Source organism: Tiliqua scincoides, chromosome 1 (assembly GCF_035046505.1).
Source record: "Tiliqua scincoides isolate rTilSci1 chromosome 1, rTilSci1.hap2, whole genome shotgun sequence".
In the NCBI taxonomy this organism is placed as follows: domain Eukaryota; kingdom Metazoa; phylum Chordata; class Lepidosauria; order Squamata; family Scincidae; genus Tiliqua; species Tiliqua scincoides.
The window spans coordinates 139,757,459-139,774,327 of NC_089821.1; the positions used below are offsets into that span (position 1 = coordinate 139,757,459).

The 16,869-nt window shown below is 41.8% G+C and overlaps 1 protein-coding gene across 2 annotated transcripts in view; it reads left to right on the forward strand.

Annotated features, from left to right (window-relative positions):
- EHBP1 (EH domain binding protein 1) overlaps positions 1-16,869 on the forward strand; it is a 347,196-nt gene that overhangs the window by 147,958 nt on the left and 182,369 nt on the right. For both annotated transcript variants that reach the window (XM_066638694.1, XM_066638607.1), the window contains one exon: positions 8,233-8,422. In XM_066638694.1, the coding sequence (XP_066494791.1) occupies positions 8,233-8,422 (190 nt within the window). The remainder of the gene's footprint in view (positions 1-8,232; positions 8,423-16,869) is intronic.

The following is a 16,869-nucleotide window of genomic DNA, read 5'->3' on the forward strand; positions in this document are numbered from 1 at the left end:
ATTCAGTTTCATCTCCTCATCTTGTAGAATATGGTGGATTGCCATAATGGAGGGGCAGCCCGATCCTAACCCACACTGGAACAGACAGGCCAGCTAGCCTGCCCCATATCCAGCACGGGGCTGGGGCTGCCTGCAGTGCAATTCAGAGTAAGGGGGATGAACTTTCCTTGGAATCCAGCCTAAGTGACAGAGTCCAGTCCCACCCTCCCCCGTAATGCCTTCATTCCGCAAGGGAATTAGCTGGCGCAGAGAACACTCAAGATTGCCCTCTGAACCAACCAAATACTGTTAATATAGACAGCATGAGAATCCTGTAGGAATAGTTTCCCCAAAATATCACAGGTTAGGCAATTTGTAGTGTTTTTTCTTATGTATTCAACTATCTAATATCTTTTCAGAGCTAAGTACTTCAGTGAAAATAAGTGTGGATGGATTCATGGGAAAGTAGTACACTGCCTGAATATTTATTTATTTATGTCCAATTTAGCATTTTTCCTTCATTTTGAAAGAAAGACATGAAGCACTCATTGAATGCAATTCACTGTGTACCATAAACATTTCTCTCATTTTCTCGTCTTTTGTCTGTTTTCTAAACTAAATGATTCTAATATTTTCAATCTCTCTTCACAGAAGTCTCTCCATATCTCTTATCATTTTCATCATGCGTCTCTGGATCATCCTATTTTTCCTACTCTTTGTGTGTTTTAAGATGGGGTGACCTGCCTTGCACACAGTATTCAAGATGAGGGAAACCCCTTTGATTTATGTAATGACATGGTGACCCTTTCATAAGTCAGTCATTGTGCATGCACTCAATTTGCTTGCATGGCTGTCCATTGAACAGAAAATTATTAAAGAACATTGTATGAAAGAGTTTTTATTAACATAGAATGTTTTGCTTTATCACAAGCAAGATATATTTATCTTAGGGGTTTTGAATGCAATGCATATAAGAAAATCTCATTCTTCATAAAATAAACTAGCTTACATTTTTATGCTTAAATCCATAACTTCCATAACAGGAAGTAAAAAGCTATTGGCTTCAATGGGACTGACTTCCAAGTAGTGTGTTAATTGGGGTGTTTCTCTACTTCCTGGGACCACTTTCTGAATACGTTTTTCGCTTCCCTTCCTTCTGCCTGCGAAGTTCCACTTTTTCCCAATTTCCTGTGGAGAGCTTTAATCCTAGCTAAGATAACATTGCACTTCCACTCAGAAAATTCTTTATGAGCATTCTGTTGTTGACTAGTTCATTCCTCTCGAAATTTAGAACATTTAAACATTCCATGTCATTGTATCCCCTCAATCATCAATGTCAACTCAACATCTTAGTGTATATATAATTTGGCAGGGGTGTGGGATTTTGATTTTTTCTCTCTACACTTTCTCTGTGGAGTTTGTTGTGACAGTAGAACTTCTAAGAGTGTTGCCCTTTATGGACTCCTTTGAATATCTCTGAACGATCAAGAAAAAAAAGCCCTCATTTGCAACTCAGCCATGTCAGTGTTTCCCAACCGAGAATCTTTTTTCTGCATTCTGCACTAAGAATGGATCACACCAAGTCAGAGATTTTAACAAGGTCCAACTTTATGTAAGAAAAATGCAGTTACCAACTCACTTTTTACAGGGGGATAGGCATAGTTATCACCCTGTTCAGAGTTCCTCCTTCATTGCAACTTATTTTAAAACAAATGCACTTGCATAGATAATTCATTATCCTATCACGCAACTAAATACTCAAATAAATACACAGTTACTTCCAACAATACTTCATTTGCTATTATTTCAGTGATTCCTAATTCCAGTGTAGATAATGTCTTAGATCTGTTCAGTCTAACCTGTCATTTCCCAGTACCTTCAGCTGAAATAGCCATGAGGACTGAACAAGCAAAAGCCTGGAAATGTACTCAGTACTGGGTGCATTTTGACAACAGTGTGACTTTCATAAGATCATGCCAACTTCTTTCTCATCTTGGAATTCACAGTGCTTTGCTTCACAATTAACAATTCAGATGGACTCAGTGAATTGGTCTGTTCTGAAACACCATTCTCAAAGTCCCAGAATTACTTGATTCCTGTATCAGCACATTCTTAAATTAGGGGCCATGCATGCATACCCAGGGCTCTAGATGGAGGTTATGTTAGCTAAATGAACTGTCTTGGCAGGGAAAAGGAGACACTTTTGTTATGTAGTGACAGCACAGAGTAGGTGAGTAGTTCAAAAATCTAAAAACTGATAATTGGTCAAGTATATTTTGTGACCTTCTGAGGTGGAAGATATGCCATATTGGCTCTGTGATATGCCAGAAGTATAGTTTATTTTACTTAACTACTTTAAAGATATGAACACATAGAGATCTTCCTGAAAAGATTCAGTAAATTAAAGTATCTCAACGTCCTTTCACATTTGAAGTCTCAGTTCTTGTCTGTTTCTTATCAGTAAATCTGGAGTAATCTGACTGAATGTTCACTACTAAATATGAAATACAGGTTGTGTCTTGTTATCCACTAGGGTTCCATTCCAGAACCCCTAGAGCAGGGGTGTCCAAAGCTTTTGGCAGGAGGGCCACATCATCTCTCTGACACTGTTTTGGGGGGAAAAAGAATTAATTTACATTTAAAATTTGAATAAATTTACATAAGTTTACATAAATGAATATATTAAAGATGAACTTATATGAATGAGCGAATTAAGGTCTTGCAATAGCTCAAGGCCTATAAAAGGCCTTGCACAAAACAAGGCTGGCCTTTCCTTTGCTACTGCTGCTCCTACATCACAGACGTGAAACAGCAAGCAGTGGAAGGAGCCCTCAACCCACAGCTCTCAAGAGAGGTCAAACAATTGCATCGGGCCAGTACGGGCTCCAGCAAGTCTCCAGAGGGCCAGAGGCTCATTGGATACTGGGGGCTCCCTGAGGGCCACATTGGAAGTCCTCAAGGGCCGCAAGTGGCCCCAGGGCCGGGGTTTGGGCACCCCTGCCCTAGTGGATTAAAAAAATCAGTGGCTAAAAAACAGTGAAAAAATACTTTTAAACACCCACTTCCTGGTTTCTTGCCTCTCCTATTCCTAAGAAACCTCTAGGTTTCTTGCTCCTAATAAGGCCATGTTGCGACATTCACAGGAGTTTGAATCTGGGACTCCCTGCTGATACCGTAAAATGTGTTAAATAAAAGCAATTTTAAAAAAATTAAAAAGTGCGTCCCTTTACAATTGTTGTTTAAAACAGCCTTATCAGTAACAGCCTTTCTTACTGTTGTAGAGAAGCAGTCAGCAATTAGAAATGCAAAGGCCCCCCTGCCTTTGCCTGGCTCAGCTAAAGAATGGAATGATTGCTCACATGACTGTGTCTCTACAACAGTAAGAAAAGCAGTTTTTTTAAAACTGTGATTTTAAAGGGATGCATTTTTCCTCTTCTCCAGGGATCAGCACATTCCTTCTCGTTTGCAGTGGCCTTCCTATTGAGTCAAATCCATGTATAAGAAGGTTGGACCTGTATTACTTTGTGCGGTGATAAAAAGGGCTGATCTGCATGTTCTGAAATCATGTGATACAGCCCTTTCAGGACTACCGTAGAGAAGCATCTATAAGTGGATCCCACAGATGAGGTCAAGTTTTGAGCCAAAAATCATGGAATTTTCTGTGACCCTTCGATAAGTCAGAGGTTAAACTTAGGGGGTGCCTGACTATAATATTGCCTGATTTTACCTGAGGCCAGATTCTGAAAAATAATCTACCAGTAATTGTTACCTAAGTACTGTGCAGTCTCTAATTTATTTAAAAATATAGTAAAGGACCATAAGATACATTTTTATTCATTTACTTTTTAAATTCTGGTCTTTTCAACCATTTTAGTAAACACTATCAGAGTAAGTGCACTGAAAACAACATACCAGTAGAACCATTAAGCAAATCCTTCTTTAAGGTGCCTGGTGTGTTAAGCCAGAGGCTCCACATAGAATATACAGCTTATAACACATAACTGGGAATGTGCAATTCAATCCACAGCACAAAGACAAGCAACAAGGGCTGAGTGTGAGCAAGCACAGCTACACATAGTTGCAACCTGATTTACTCAGAATTAGACCCATTGTGTTCCATGGATGTTATTCTTAAGTAGAGGTTCACTGAATTGTAGCCTTGGACTTTGTTTCAGATGGAAATGAGGATTACTTCCTGGTGTTTTAAAAACCAGATCTCTGCCAGACATTTGCAAAATGGAAAATGGTGCAAAATGTTTGCAGAATAAAATGTTCTGCAAAGTAGTGCAGAAGGGTTGGGTGTAATCCTGCCAAAGGGAACAAGGCTTGATTGATTTAAATGGAAGCCTTGAGCCATGGCTTACGTTTTTCTCAGGAGGAAGGAGCAAAAGGGTTAACTTTGGCTGCAACTTGCAGAGAGTAATGTTCTGGTTGCCCTGGAAACATTTAGTCCTTAATTGTCTCTGCCTTGTCCTCTTGCTGTCCTCTGGGCTTCTCTTACCCCCCTGAATAGCATTGATCTACAGATAAAGCAAGGAGATGATTTATTGACAGAAATTTCTCATCTTATAGGCGAGTATCTACGATATATTACTGCATGCAGAGTAATGTTATGTTTGGGAGAATTATGTTTCTGTATGGTCTCACTGCTTTAAAAAAACAACATTCCCATAGCACAAGCACATAGGAAACTAGCTCATCAAGGAAGAAGATCAGCTAGACAATTAGACAACTGTCTAACTGTTAGAAGATCTGTTAGAAGAACTGTTAGAAGATCTTCTAAACAGTTAGAAGATCTGTTTCTAACACTCTAGCTTTCTATGGGTGGAGTTGTTGACATTGGTAGTGTTCAGTCATGAGTCTAGCATGCAGTCTGAATTTGTACAGTCCCAAAGGGTGTGCACCATACACTTTTGTGTGTGTGTGGGGGGGGGGGGATATGTAGGTTGGACATAATTCTCTGCACGTGGTTAAAGTTCTTACATTGCCAACTGGCAGTTCAAAGATGTATATAAAATCAATTTAAATTTAACTCAGTTTATATAATGTGAAAAATAAAGCATTTGTGTAGTTTACATTTAAAATAAGCTAAATATATATATGTGTATGTATTCTGTGACTTGCTTAATAAATCTACTGTGATAAAACATCTTAAAGTTGCAATCCCTTATCTTAAAATTGTTCCTGTGCAAATGTCAATTTTTGTATTCCTGTGAAATATGAGCTCCTCACTCATGGTGGCTTAAAGTTAGCAGTGAACAATTCCCAGTGCATACTGATTTGCTGATTCCAAGAGAGGCTAGAGAGGGTCAGGTAATTCGTTGTCAAAACATACTACCTTTAACTGTTGAAAAAAAATAAAGAAACTTTCAAGACAAAAGAAAACACTGTGACCTCCCATATATAATGCATTGTCTTTGTTCTTATCTTTTGTTTTTCATCTTTATTTTCACCTTCCTTTGAACTCCTTTAATGTTTAAAGACAGCTCAATAAGATTGTCAGCAAAATTAAATGATTGACAGGCATTCTTGAGACTGCCATTCCAGCTGAATGCCATTCTCTTTTTTTCACCTTCTGTGGAACACATCTCTTTTGTTTGTTTTGACATAACTCTGAGCTTTGATTTTGGTAGTGTTTTTTGCATTTGATGAGCACTGACTTGAGAGAACCTCTAAACTACCTTTACTCTGCAACCTAGTTATTTTAATCTCAGTTTCTCCTTTTATTCAGCCATCTAGATGTGCATCTTCTCCCTGTTGTAAACAATGGCAGCCCCATTGTAAAGTGCTTTATGAATTAGATTGGGCTTTGAATTTATCTTAATGCCATTCTTCCCTTTCCCAGAGGTTCAATTATGTAATTAGCCTACCCGGCTTGTCAGAGACTAACCTACTGTCTGTTGGCTCCAGTGAATGCCTTTTGCTATCTAGTTAAAAAGAAAACTTTGCCGGGGGTGGGCAAGCAGGAAATTAGTAAATGAGGTAGTGACATTCTAAAATATGTCAAGAAAGTAGGGAAATGGTTTTAGTTAAAATACGTTATGAATATTCTCTCTTTAAAATAAAGGGGAAGGAGGGAGAGAGAGAAAGAGAGGAACTTAGATTTCAACACAATTCGAACAGTGATTTTACTGAAAGGTGTGATATTTGATTGAGGGTGTTCTGTTTCCATGATATACTTGATTCCTAAGAGAAATTGCAGTCGTAATAGATCCTGTAACAGATGCTACACAGGATCAGATAAAAATTCAAAAACTATTTTCTGATGATCAACATTTGCGATATTTGGTGTTTCAGTAAACAGCCAGCGTATCTTATACAAATCCAAACGAATGCTCAAAAAGCACAAAAATGGTACTTGTTTGATTGCAGCTAAGGACATTGGCACAAATATGGGTTTTTCCCATATATGAATTATATATGAACAGTTGAAATAACATTTTGGAAGCACTGAGTATCTGTATCATGTCTTTAAATTGAAAAAAACATTCAGAGCGCAATCCTAACTGCGCCTCTGGCTGGCGCAGCAGCTGCTGCACTGGCTGAAGGTGTTGCAAACATGCTGTAAGGCATGTAAGCTGCTAGTAAGCACTCCAGAAGAGCCGCTGCCACAAGCAGGTAAAGCAGTGAGTAGTACAAGGGCGTGGGAAGGATAGCAAGGAGGTGAGGAGGGGCATATGCGGGTGTGAGAGGGCAGAACGGGCAGATCGCTGGCAAAGTGGGATTGGCGGAGGCCTTCTCCTCCATATCCTAACCTTCTTCCCGGGCCACACAGAGTTGCTTGGACTTCTGCCAGCTAAATAGCCGGTTAAATAGGTGGCAGAGATTTGAGTACCCCATAGGGCTGCCTGGGGTGTTACTTGGGGTACCCAGGGTAAAGGGCAAAATATCCCTTTGCCCCAAGGAGACCTCCAGCCAGCTTCCAGCTACACTGGGTACAGCACAGGCCAGGCAGTCTGGCTACGCCAACACTAGTTAGGATTAGGCTGTTGGTAATTCAAAAACCATCAATGTAAAACAGAAATAAAACCATTCTAAAAGCAACCAGAAAAGAAACAGTTATAAACTACTGGGAAGCAGCTGTAAAATCAGAGAGATTTCTAGAGAGTCAAGTTTTTAATTGCTCATCAGAAGGCAAGGAATGATGCAGCTGAATGAGCTTCCTTAGGGAAAGTGTTCCATAGCATAGGTTGAGAAAGTCATTAAAAATGTACCTAAAATATACATAAACATTTCTATGCTTATGCTTATGCTTAATCTATTGGATTAAGGACCCAATCCAATTCCAGTGCTGATGCAACTTTGAGGTTCCCTTACTTTGAGGAGGCCTCTGTGACACCCCTCCCGCCCTGCAGTTGCAGTGCACACCACATTGCCATTGCTGCATCGGCACTGGAGAATTGGATAAGGTTGGACCCTATGTAACCTAATAAAAATATTTTGTTAGGTCAGAGAAACTTGTTTCTGAGTTTCTCTCTACTGCACTTCATTAAAATGAGGGCAGGCAAACTATAGCAGTGGCTGTATGCCATATTCCAAATCCGTGAAGTTGTCGAACCAAGCTACTTGGTTACTTACCAAGCTACTGTAGACTGACCTGGAGGTCTATACTAGAGAACACAATTTTTAAAAAGCAAAACAATACCCTAATGGAACAGCTAGCAAAATAGCTTTTATGTGTGTATCACATGAGTATAGTATTATCTTTACTGTGTTTACTAGGAAGTAAAGTTAAGGATGTGCAAACCAATGCATGTTATTTCTAAGTCGCATGGTATTAAATTCATCTAACTCCTGAGGTACGTGTGCTAAACCATTTTCTTAGTCATTATTTGCATATTCTGTTCAGTGTTCCATTATGTAAATGGAAAGCAGATTTAAGCTGAAACAAATGTTTTTAAATATGTCTGTATATTGAAGCCTCAATCTTCTGATAAAAGTAAGGCTTCTTAATCCATAATCAGTATAAAGCTTTTGTAGATCCTTCTTCCTCTTCCTCCCATTCACAGCTCTTTCATAGCAATGGTATCTTTGCTCTAGGGTAACTATATGTTTCATTAGCTATATGCACACTTCACTCATCAACTTTTTTTTGTGGTGGTGGTGGGGAAACCAGCAACACAGGGGCTTTTGTTTTGTGTGTGTTGCAAAATGAAATTGGTTTCTAAAGCAGTACTTAGTCAAAACAATTGACTTGTACAATTTGCATTGAATGGAGATAGCAAAGACATACGTTTCCCTTTTTTTAATTAGATCAAACCCATTTTATGAACCAAAATCAAGCTCTGCTTTAAATAATCAAGTTACTGCACTGCAAGATACAGAAAGAAAGATGAAAAGAAAAGCTCCTCAACCACCAGCCCTCTCACCAAAGACAGACATGGAAACAAGTGAAAACATGTCAGCTGTTCACGCAGGGAAAGAGCTTTCCTCTTCTCCTAAGGTACGTTGCCTCCATTTTAGGAGTGTTTGTCAATGTTTATTAGAAACCAAACTCATTTCTGTTCACATCCTACTCTGTTCCTACAGAAGTTCCTTTCATTTGACTATATATCCTCCGCTTACCTTTGCTCGTTTCATTCTGCGTGGTCCATCCTAGATTTTAAAAGTTTTAACAGTGGCTTGAGCAGAAATTGTGTTCTGAGAAGTGCTCAAGCCATAGCTGCACGTTCTGAGTTGTGCCTCAGAATCATCTGTGACGTAGGAGGGACACTGGGAGTGCGCCAGTTTGAAAACTTGAAGCTTCATTCAATTACATTTACACATTTCTGCTTGCAGTAGTGTTGGGCAGCCCAATCCTGAGCTGCCCGGAGCTGCAGGACCCGGCGGCTCCACAAAGGGCTCCCGCCAGATCCAGCGCCTCCCGCGCTACCGCAGGAGGCTCCTCGGGAGAAGGGGGCATTTGTCCCCTTTCCCCAAGTAAGGGAAGCATCCCGCAATGGGACTACTCACTTTAGCGGCGACTGTTTGGTCGCCGCTAAAGTGAAGGCGCTCGTGTAGGGCACGCAGCCCTGCCCTAGTGCCTTGGATCCTGCAGAGCTCGGCTCCGCGACTCCACCTCTCCCTGACACACCTCCCCCATGTCCCCAGCCACACCTCCCCCATGCCCCTGGACACGTCCCCATTTCCCGTTCTGCAGCCCGGCGGTCACAGACAACGCCGAGCCACGGAATGTGGGCGACCACTGCATGCTGGCTCAGTGCCAGCCGACGCTAAGCCAGCTCCAGCGGGAGCCCAGCGGTAAGCCCTGCAAACATGCCTTATGGCATGTTTGCAAGTGTGGTCCGTGCCGCGGAGGTGCGGCGCGGACCACAGGATTGGGCTCTGCATAAGCAACAGGTATTGTAATGTATTCTGTGAAAACTAAGCAGTGTAGCACAATATTTGCTAACACTTAGACAAAAAATCTCTTTTATTTATCTCAAATGAATTAGCAGTATTCATGTGAGGGCAAGTGGTGTAAAGAAACCTCTTAAGTCAGACACCTGCCCACCATCATAACCAGTTCAAGAAACCTTAATGTCCAAATACCTTTTCTCTGTAGATTGTACCCCTGAATAATGCAGCCCTGTTTGAAGCATGTTTTATGTAAGCATTACCCAGTGAAATTTAAATTCTCAGCAGCTATCCAATTCTGCTGGGGTGGAGAACCAGTTACATTGGTCAACTTGTAGAGCCTATTGAATCTAGTGGATTTCCAGATGGCTGTGTGGGATTTTCCTTTAAGCGTGTTTGGTCGTCCTTTTGACACTCTGGTCAGCATTTGGAGTTAGGAGAAATGGCCCAAATGGGAGAGACACTAACTTTTAAGCCCACTCTCCCTGCCTGCAGAAATCTTGGTATACCTTGGAGCTGCAGGCAGTGATGCAGGAAAGACAGCTAGAATGATTATGAAGGTTCACAAGTGTGACCAAACACAGGTGTAATTTGCTGGCCCCTTTAAGATTCTGACTGATTTTGTTGGGACTGTACTTGTTTTGCCCCAGCTGACAAAGGTTGTGATTGTTGAGGAAAGGAACATAGTCAGCTGATTTGGTTGGGGCATAAAATTTGAAGGGCAAGAAGGAGGAAGGAACTTCGTTGTTAGTTAGGAGGGTAATCTTTACTTGGTTTGGAACTTGCAGGTGAAAATGTGCTTTTCTTGTATCATTTTAAACTGCCTTTCTGTGAATTTGGAATGTGGGGGGTTTATTATTGAGTTAATAAAGTGGGGGATATTTTGTAACCCTTGTTGGTTGTTTTTTCATTTGTATGAAGAAACTGAGCACTCCTTATTTAGAGCCTACAATGTTGCATCATCGCAGGTCCCTGAGTAGCAAGTCAGTAATGGATTTTAAAAATACATAAATCTTCATACCAAGGACAATAAAATACAATAAGTGCCAAAGACTCAATATCCCATAGATTACAGTCACAGTATCTATCAAACACCAGATTCTGATTAAATCTAGCTTGCAGCTCCTTGGACACTAACTTATAAGCACGACAGACTTGGGGATCTTCAATCAAATATAAGTATCTAGGGTTATGTCCAAAAGTAGTTGGTAACTATAGGTGAGAAGGCGAGGAAACCTTGGCTGCAGCTATATAGATTTCCTGTCTCTCAGTGTCCTGTAGTCTAAGCCAGGGGTGCCCAAACCCCAGCCCTGGGGCCACTTGCAGCCCTCGAGGCCTTTCAATGCGGCCCTCAGGGTTCCCCCAGTTTCCAGTGAGCCTCTGCCCTCCGGAGATTTGTTGGAGCCCACACTGGCCTGACGCAACTGCTCTCAACATGAGGGCAACTGTTTGACCTCTCACGTGAGCTGTGGGATGACGGCTCCCTCCACTGCTTGCTGTTTCACGTCTGTGATGTAGTAGGGCAGCAAAGGAAAGGCTACCCTTGCTTTGTGCAAGGCCTGTTATAGGCCTTGAGCTATTGCAAGACCATGTTCATCTTTAATGTATTCATTTATGTAAACTTATTTAAATTTATTCAAATTTTAAATGTAAATTAATTCTTTTTTTCCCTGGCCCCCAACACAGTGTCAGAGGGATGATGTGGCCCTCCTACCAAAAACTTTGGACACCCCTGGTCTAAGCAAAAGGCTTTTTAGAAAACTATTCAGGGTTCCTGCTCCTAGTTGGTCAGCCTTTCACTTCTTGGCCTTTTGGCTAAGATCAAGTGTGGTATCACTCAGGAAGCACTCCAGTCAACATAATACCTGTATCTTGCTGTCACTCACTTTTATCTGGCATTCAGAGGCATCTAGACTATGTGCCATCACTACATCTGTGGCACGGATTTTCACAAATTATGTGCTGGGTAAAAAATCTTTCCTTTTTTGTGTTCTAACTCTCCTGCTAGTCAATTTTAGTGACTGTCTCCTAGATCTGTTAAATCAGTCCCCTGCATGTTCAGTTCTTGCTCATTCTGGTTGGTAAAGTAAGTCTCGCAAGAACTTATGACCTGGATGTGGTAAAAACTTCATTGAGCAAGGCCCAGGTTCCAGTTGTTTGGAAGGAGGCAACTGTTTGCCCATTGATTAAAAAAATGTATTCCCTCGGTCCCTCCAGTTATGGTAACTATTATTTAGTAGCTAATATACTATTCTTGGGCAAGATGCTCAAATGATGGTGGCATCTCAGATACATCTTTCCTGGATAAGACTGTCTGGATTCTTCCTAGTCCAATTTCCATAACCAAATCTGACTGAGTCAGATATGTTTGCAGATGATGAACAAGCCAAAGCTGTCATCTGGCCATCCAGGAGGAGCTATGGCAGAGGTTCTCAAACTGGGGCTTCATGACGCCCCAGCCAGAGAGCCCTGGCCACATTTCCTTTAAGGGGCGTTGGGGGGAGGCAGCAACGTGATCTCCAGAATTGCGTTGCTGTGAAGGGTCGCAGGGGCTTGGCTGGACTTACCACAGCCTCCTAGTGGCTCCACACCAGCTTCTGCAGGGCCCCCTGAAGTGCGTTGTCTTTGAAAATATCGATCACGACCCACTTCCGGTTTCGCAATAGCAAACCAGAAGTTAGTTGTGATTGATATTTTCAATGTCAGAGCACTTCAGGGGGCCCTGCAGAGGCTGGTGCGGAGCTTCTCGCACTTCTAGGAGGCTGCAAGAGGCTCTGGGAAGTCCAGCCAAGCCCCTGCGCCCCTTCACAGCAACGCGATCCCGGTGATCGCGTCACTGCCCCCTCCCCCGCAAAGACTTACTGCGGGGCTCAAACTCCCTTATAGTTTGAAAACCGCTGAGCTATGGGTACAAAAGAATCCCTAGGCTGCACACCTGTTCTTTCAGAGAGAATGAACCCCCATCCAGAGCAAGTTGATAGTCTCTAATACCTGCATTGTGGATTTCTTGAACCAGGAGGACCTCCATCTCGTCCAGATTTAATTTCAGTTTATTAGCCCTCATCCAGTCTCCAACTGCCTTCAGACATCAAGTCCTCAACAGCTCACCGGGATCTGATCAGAAACGTGGAACTGAGTATTACCAGTGTACCAATGATACTACTCTAAATCTCTTGATGACCTCTTTCAGCTGTTTTGTGTAGATGTTGAATAGCATGGGGAGCAGGATGGAACCCTAAGGCACCCCACAAGTACAAGACCAGGGTGCTGAACATGTGTCCCCCAGCACCATCACCTGGGTGCGATTGGTCAAGAAGGAACGGATCCACTGCAGTACTGTGCCTTCAAGCCTGAACTCAACCAGTCAGCTCAGGATACCATACTCAATGTCAAAAGTCACTGAGAGGTCCAGTAGTGACCAACAGGGATGGCACTGCTCCAGTCTAGCTTTTTGGGTAGGTCATTCACCAAGGCCATCTCAGTCCCAAAGCCTTGCCTGAAACTGGATTGATGGGGGCCCAGAAAATTCCTGTCTTTCAGGACTCCCTGGAGCTGGGACACCACCACCCTCTCAATCACTTTGCCCAAAAGGATATTAGATATTGGCTTATAGTTTTCTAAAACAGTGGGATCCAGAGAGGGCCTTTTTAAGAGGGGGCAGATTGCTGCTGCCTTTAAGGCACTAGTCAGCACCCCTTCTCTCAGAGATGTATTTCCAACCCTCTCAACCCACTCAGTCAAATCTCCCCAGGCTGATTGTATGAACGGTGCTGGGCAAAGATCAAGGGGGCAGGCAGCCGGTCTCACACTCCAAAGAATCCTATCCACATCTTCAGGCTTTATAAACTGAAAAGAATCCCAGATTAGTGGACAAGCAATTTCCTGGGGTACCTCCACAAACTCTGTCAATGTGGAGTTGAGGCAGATATGAGTTATTTTATGTGCAAAATGTCTAGCAAACTTATACAGTGGGTCATAGAGCAGCCCTCTGCGTCATCCTGTGGGGCCAGAAATAACAGGCCTTGCAGTACATGAAATTCTGCTGCAACAATCTGTGGATGCAATTGTGGCAAAAGAAAAAGATATTTTTCTGCCATCACTGCCACAAAGTAGGCACTGTAATGTGTTCTAACCCATGTTCTGTTAGGTTTGTTGTGAGTCTTCCTCCATCGCTTATGACATCTGTCCTTTCATAACCCATAGCTCTTCTATAAACCAAGGAGCATTTTTTGGCTCTTAGTCATGGCAGAGGTCATGCAGGAGCAATCTGATCCACCATTCTAGTTATTTCCTCATTCCAGAGGTTGGCCAGAGCGCAGATAAATTGCTGATACTTACAGCAGGGAATTCTTCCAAAGCCTCAGAAACCATCAGGATCCATCAGCCTTGGTCCTCTATGGTGGAAAGGAGTAGCAACTAGTCTACCAGGAAGTGGTCCATGATAAAGGAATGATGTTAATTTCTTCCACAACCAGATCACCATCCTTCGGTCCAGTGGTGAAAACCACGTCTAATGTGTAGCCACATTAGATGTGGTTTTCACATAAGAACAGCCCCGCTGGATCATGCCAAAGGCCCATCTAGTCCAGCTTCCTGTATCTCACAGTTGCCCACCAAGTGCCCCAGGGAGCACACAAGACAGCAAGAGATCTGCATCCTGGTGCCCTCCTTTGCATCTGTCATTCTGACATAACCCATTTCTAAAATCAGGAGGTTGTACATACACTTCATGGCTTGTAACCCATGATGGATTTTTCCTCCAGAAACTTGCCCAATCCCCTTTGGGGTTATGATAAGCTGAGACACGTCCATGGTTGCCATGGACAAGTTCATGGCAGCCATGAAGTTAGACCAGTGCTACTCCCCTCCCCAACCCTGCAGACATGGCTACTGAACCACACAAAAACCTGGCAAACACAGCTGGGACACACACACACACACACACACCTTCTTCCAGCCAGGTTTCCCTGACATAAGCTAGGTCAGCACCTTCCTTTAGGATTAAATCCTGGATCAGGCTGGTCTTATTATTCAGTGACCTGGCATTAAACTTAAGCTGGGTTACAGGGTTCTCAAATGCTTGATGGGCAGGTGCAAGAAGCAGTTCTTTTTAAGAGTAGTGCCAACCTTTTGAAGGCCCTGTGTCTGTGAGCCTGACAAGCACCAACCTTTAAGGGTTTGGCCAAGACGTGGCTGTTTGAGAAGGCACTGGCTAACACTGGCTATATACAGACTTTTTATAGATCTAATTTGTTCTTTTGTTCTTTCCTTTGCCTGATTTTCTTTTGCTAATTTGGTTGTTTTATGATTAAAGTAAAGTGACTGTTCTTGTTTTGTATTAACTGTTGGGGTTTTTGTGCTGTAAACCACCTTGGATCCTACAGGGGAAAAAAGCAATATATTGCCTATAATCAGTAAATAAATGTTTATTTTCAAATACTATAGCTTTTAAATAGTTTAAAATATGCATGTGCAAACAAAACTTAGATGCAATAGCAAAGTAGAATGCTAATTCAATTCTGTGTGATCTAAGCTAAATGCACAAATTGTGCAACAAAGAACTTCCATAATGAAAATAACTTAAACGCATTAGATTGGGTTCAGAAGTGTTCCAACAGAATGTCTCTTCTGCTCACAGAAGGTCTGTTTCCAACTTAGTAGAAGAGCCTTTGTGTGAGAAAAAGGGCCCCAAATCTTGAGAAATTCTACCATTTTTGCACAAGCACTTTTCAAGACATGCCCTGGCTTACTTGAGTTTGAATGGCAACAGCTTTATTTATCTTATTCACTATGAGTATCATCTTATTCACTATGTATTTATCTTATTCACTATGAGTATCATCCAGACTTTTCATAGAGAAATACTCGATCGGCGACTTCCTCCATGACCAGAAGGAGCATTCCTCTTTCACAAGGGGCCCCTTTGTTCCACAAAATGTCTGGATGCTGCCCTGTGTTATTTTGCAGTGTAACGCAACCCTCAATATAGACTCTGGACTGTATGAGAAGTCTTCTAGCACTAAGTTATTTTCTCTTTCCAATCCAGGGTATTTAAATAATCTGCACTGCTTCTAAGAGGAAGGTTCTAAAAAAAAAAAAGTTACTTTTCATTTCATTTTTTTTTTTAAATTTAGTGTGCCTAAAATGGCTCTTTTCCAGTAAACATCTACTGGAATCTCTTCTTTTTCCAGTAAACATACTGGAAGTGAGGTCTGGTAGTGCAGTGCTCAAAGGGCTCCTCAGACAAAAATCTATAATGAAGGAACAATAGTAATTCATGGTTTTGGAGAGTTGCAGTGGGGGAAATACTTATCTACCCCATCCAAAGAATAGAATGTATTCTTTGTGTATAAGAAAAGAAAAAACAATTTTTATTAAGTAAGACTCTTTGCCTCCTAGCTTTACTCAGTGATAAAAACTTTTTTACTTTTCACTGTGCTGAGAAATCACCAACTAAAATGCTTTACCAAATGGAAGATTTGCAACATATGGTCAAATCCAGGCACGACTAGCATCTCAGTGGCTGTACACGCTTTACTGGTAGAAAACACTAATCTGAAAGTGCATGTGGCTGCGCACTTCTAGGCCACTCCACCCATGGCTATGGTGAAGAGGAGCCCCACAGACTTTGATACGAGTCAGCAGGATGGGTGGAACTGTGCAGATTGGGCAAGGAAAAGGATATGATTGGGCTTTTAATAATGTATCAGGTTATTAGACAGACTTATTAGGCCAAGGGAGTTGCTTAGTTATGAATATAAATCCAGAACAACCATACCTGCTACTACTGTAGAATTTTACCTCAAGTTGGATTTATTCTTGTAATCCCACTGTCTATTTTGTGAAACCTCTTCAGGGAACCGTTTTAATATAGATGTAGTCTCTTCATTTGAGACTGGAAAGGAAAGGGTGAAAACAAAACATCCTTTGGCATGTCTTCCAGGCTCCTATAAAAACAATAGCTGCCCCTAAGGACCTTGTGTGTTAGATATCATTTTGGTTAAGAGCTGAATGAAACTCCTTGTCACATCTATCAAACTGCTACTTAATTAGACAAAGAGCTTGCTGATGAATCCCTGTTCCTCAAGGGCTGATCTTGCCATTTCCTCAGTTCTCCAAAGCAAGAAAGAGAGAGTGACACCAGTAGCATAGCCTGGGTAGAGCTCACTAGTAGAACAACAAAATTCCTAAAAACAAGAAAGAGATGAGATCATTGGATTGGCACCCATAATGCAGAATCACTGTTTATGGGGAGGACGGGGATGCTGCATCAGATAATCACACTTAGTTTGCCATGAAGTTTCTGTGATAAGATTGTAAAATTGAAGCATCTCACCTGGTTTCCAGTTGAGATTAGGTAATAGAACAGTTCGATCAAGATTTAGATAAGATATTGGCACTTAATCTGCTATTGGAAGGCAGCCTGTGAGGATGTACAAGAATGTTTTTGTTTTTTTTAAAATCTGGTTACTTGTGTGTGGTTGCTGTTCAATCAATCAAAATTTATCTTGAGAAATCAAAAAGGGTATCTTCTTAGAGACAATAGGGATTTTC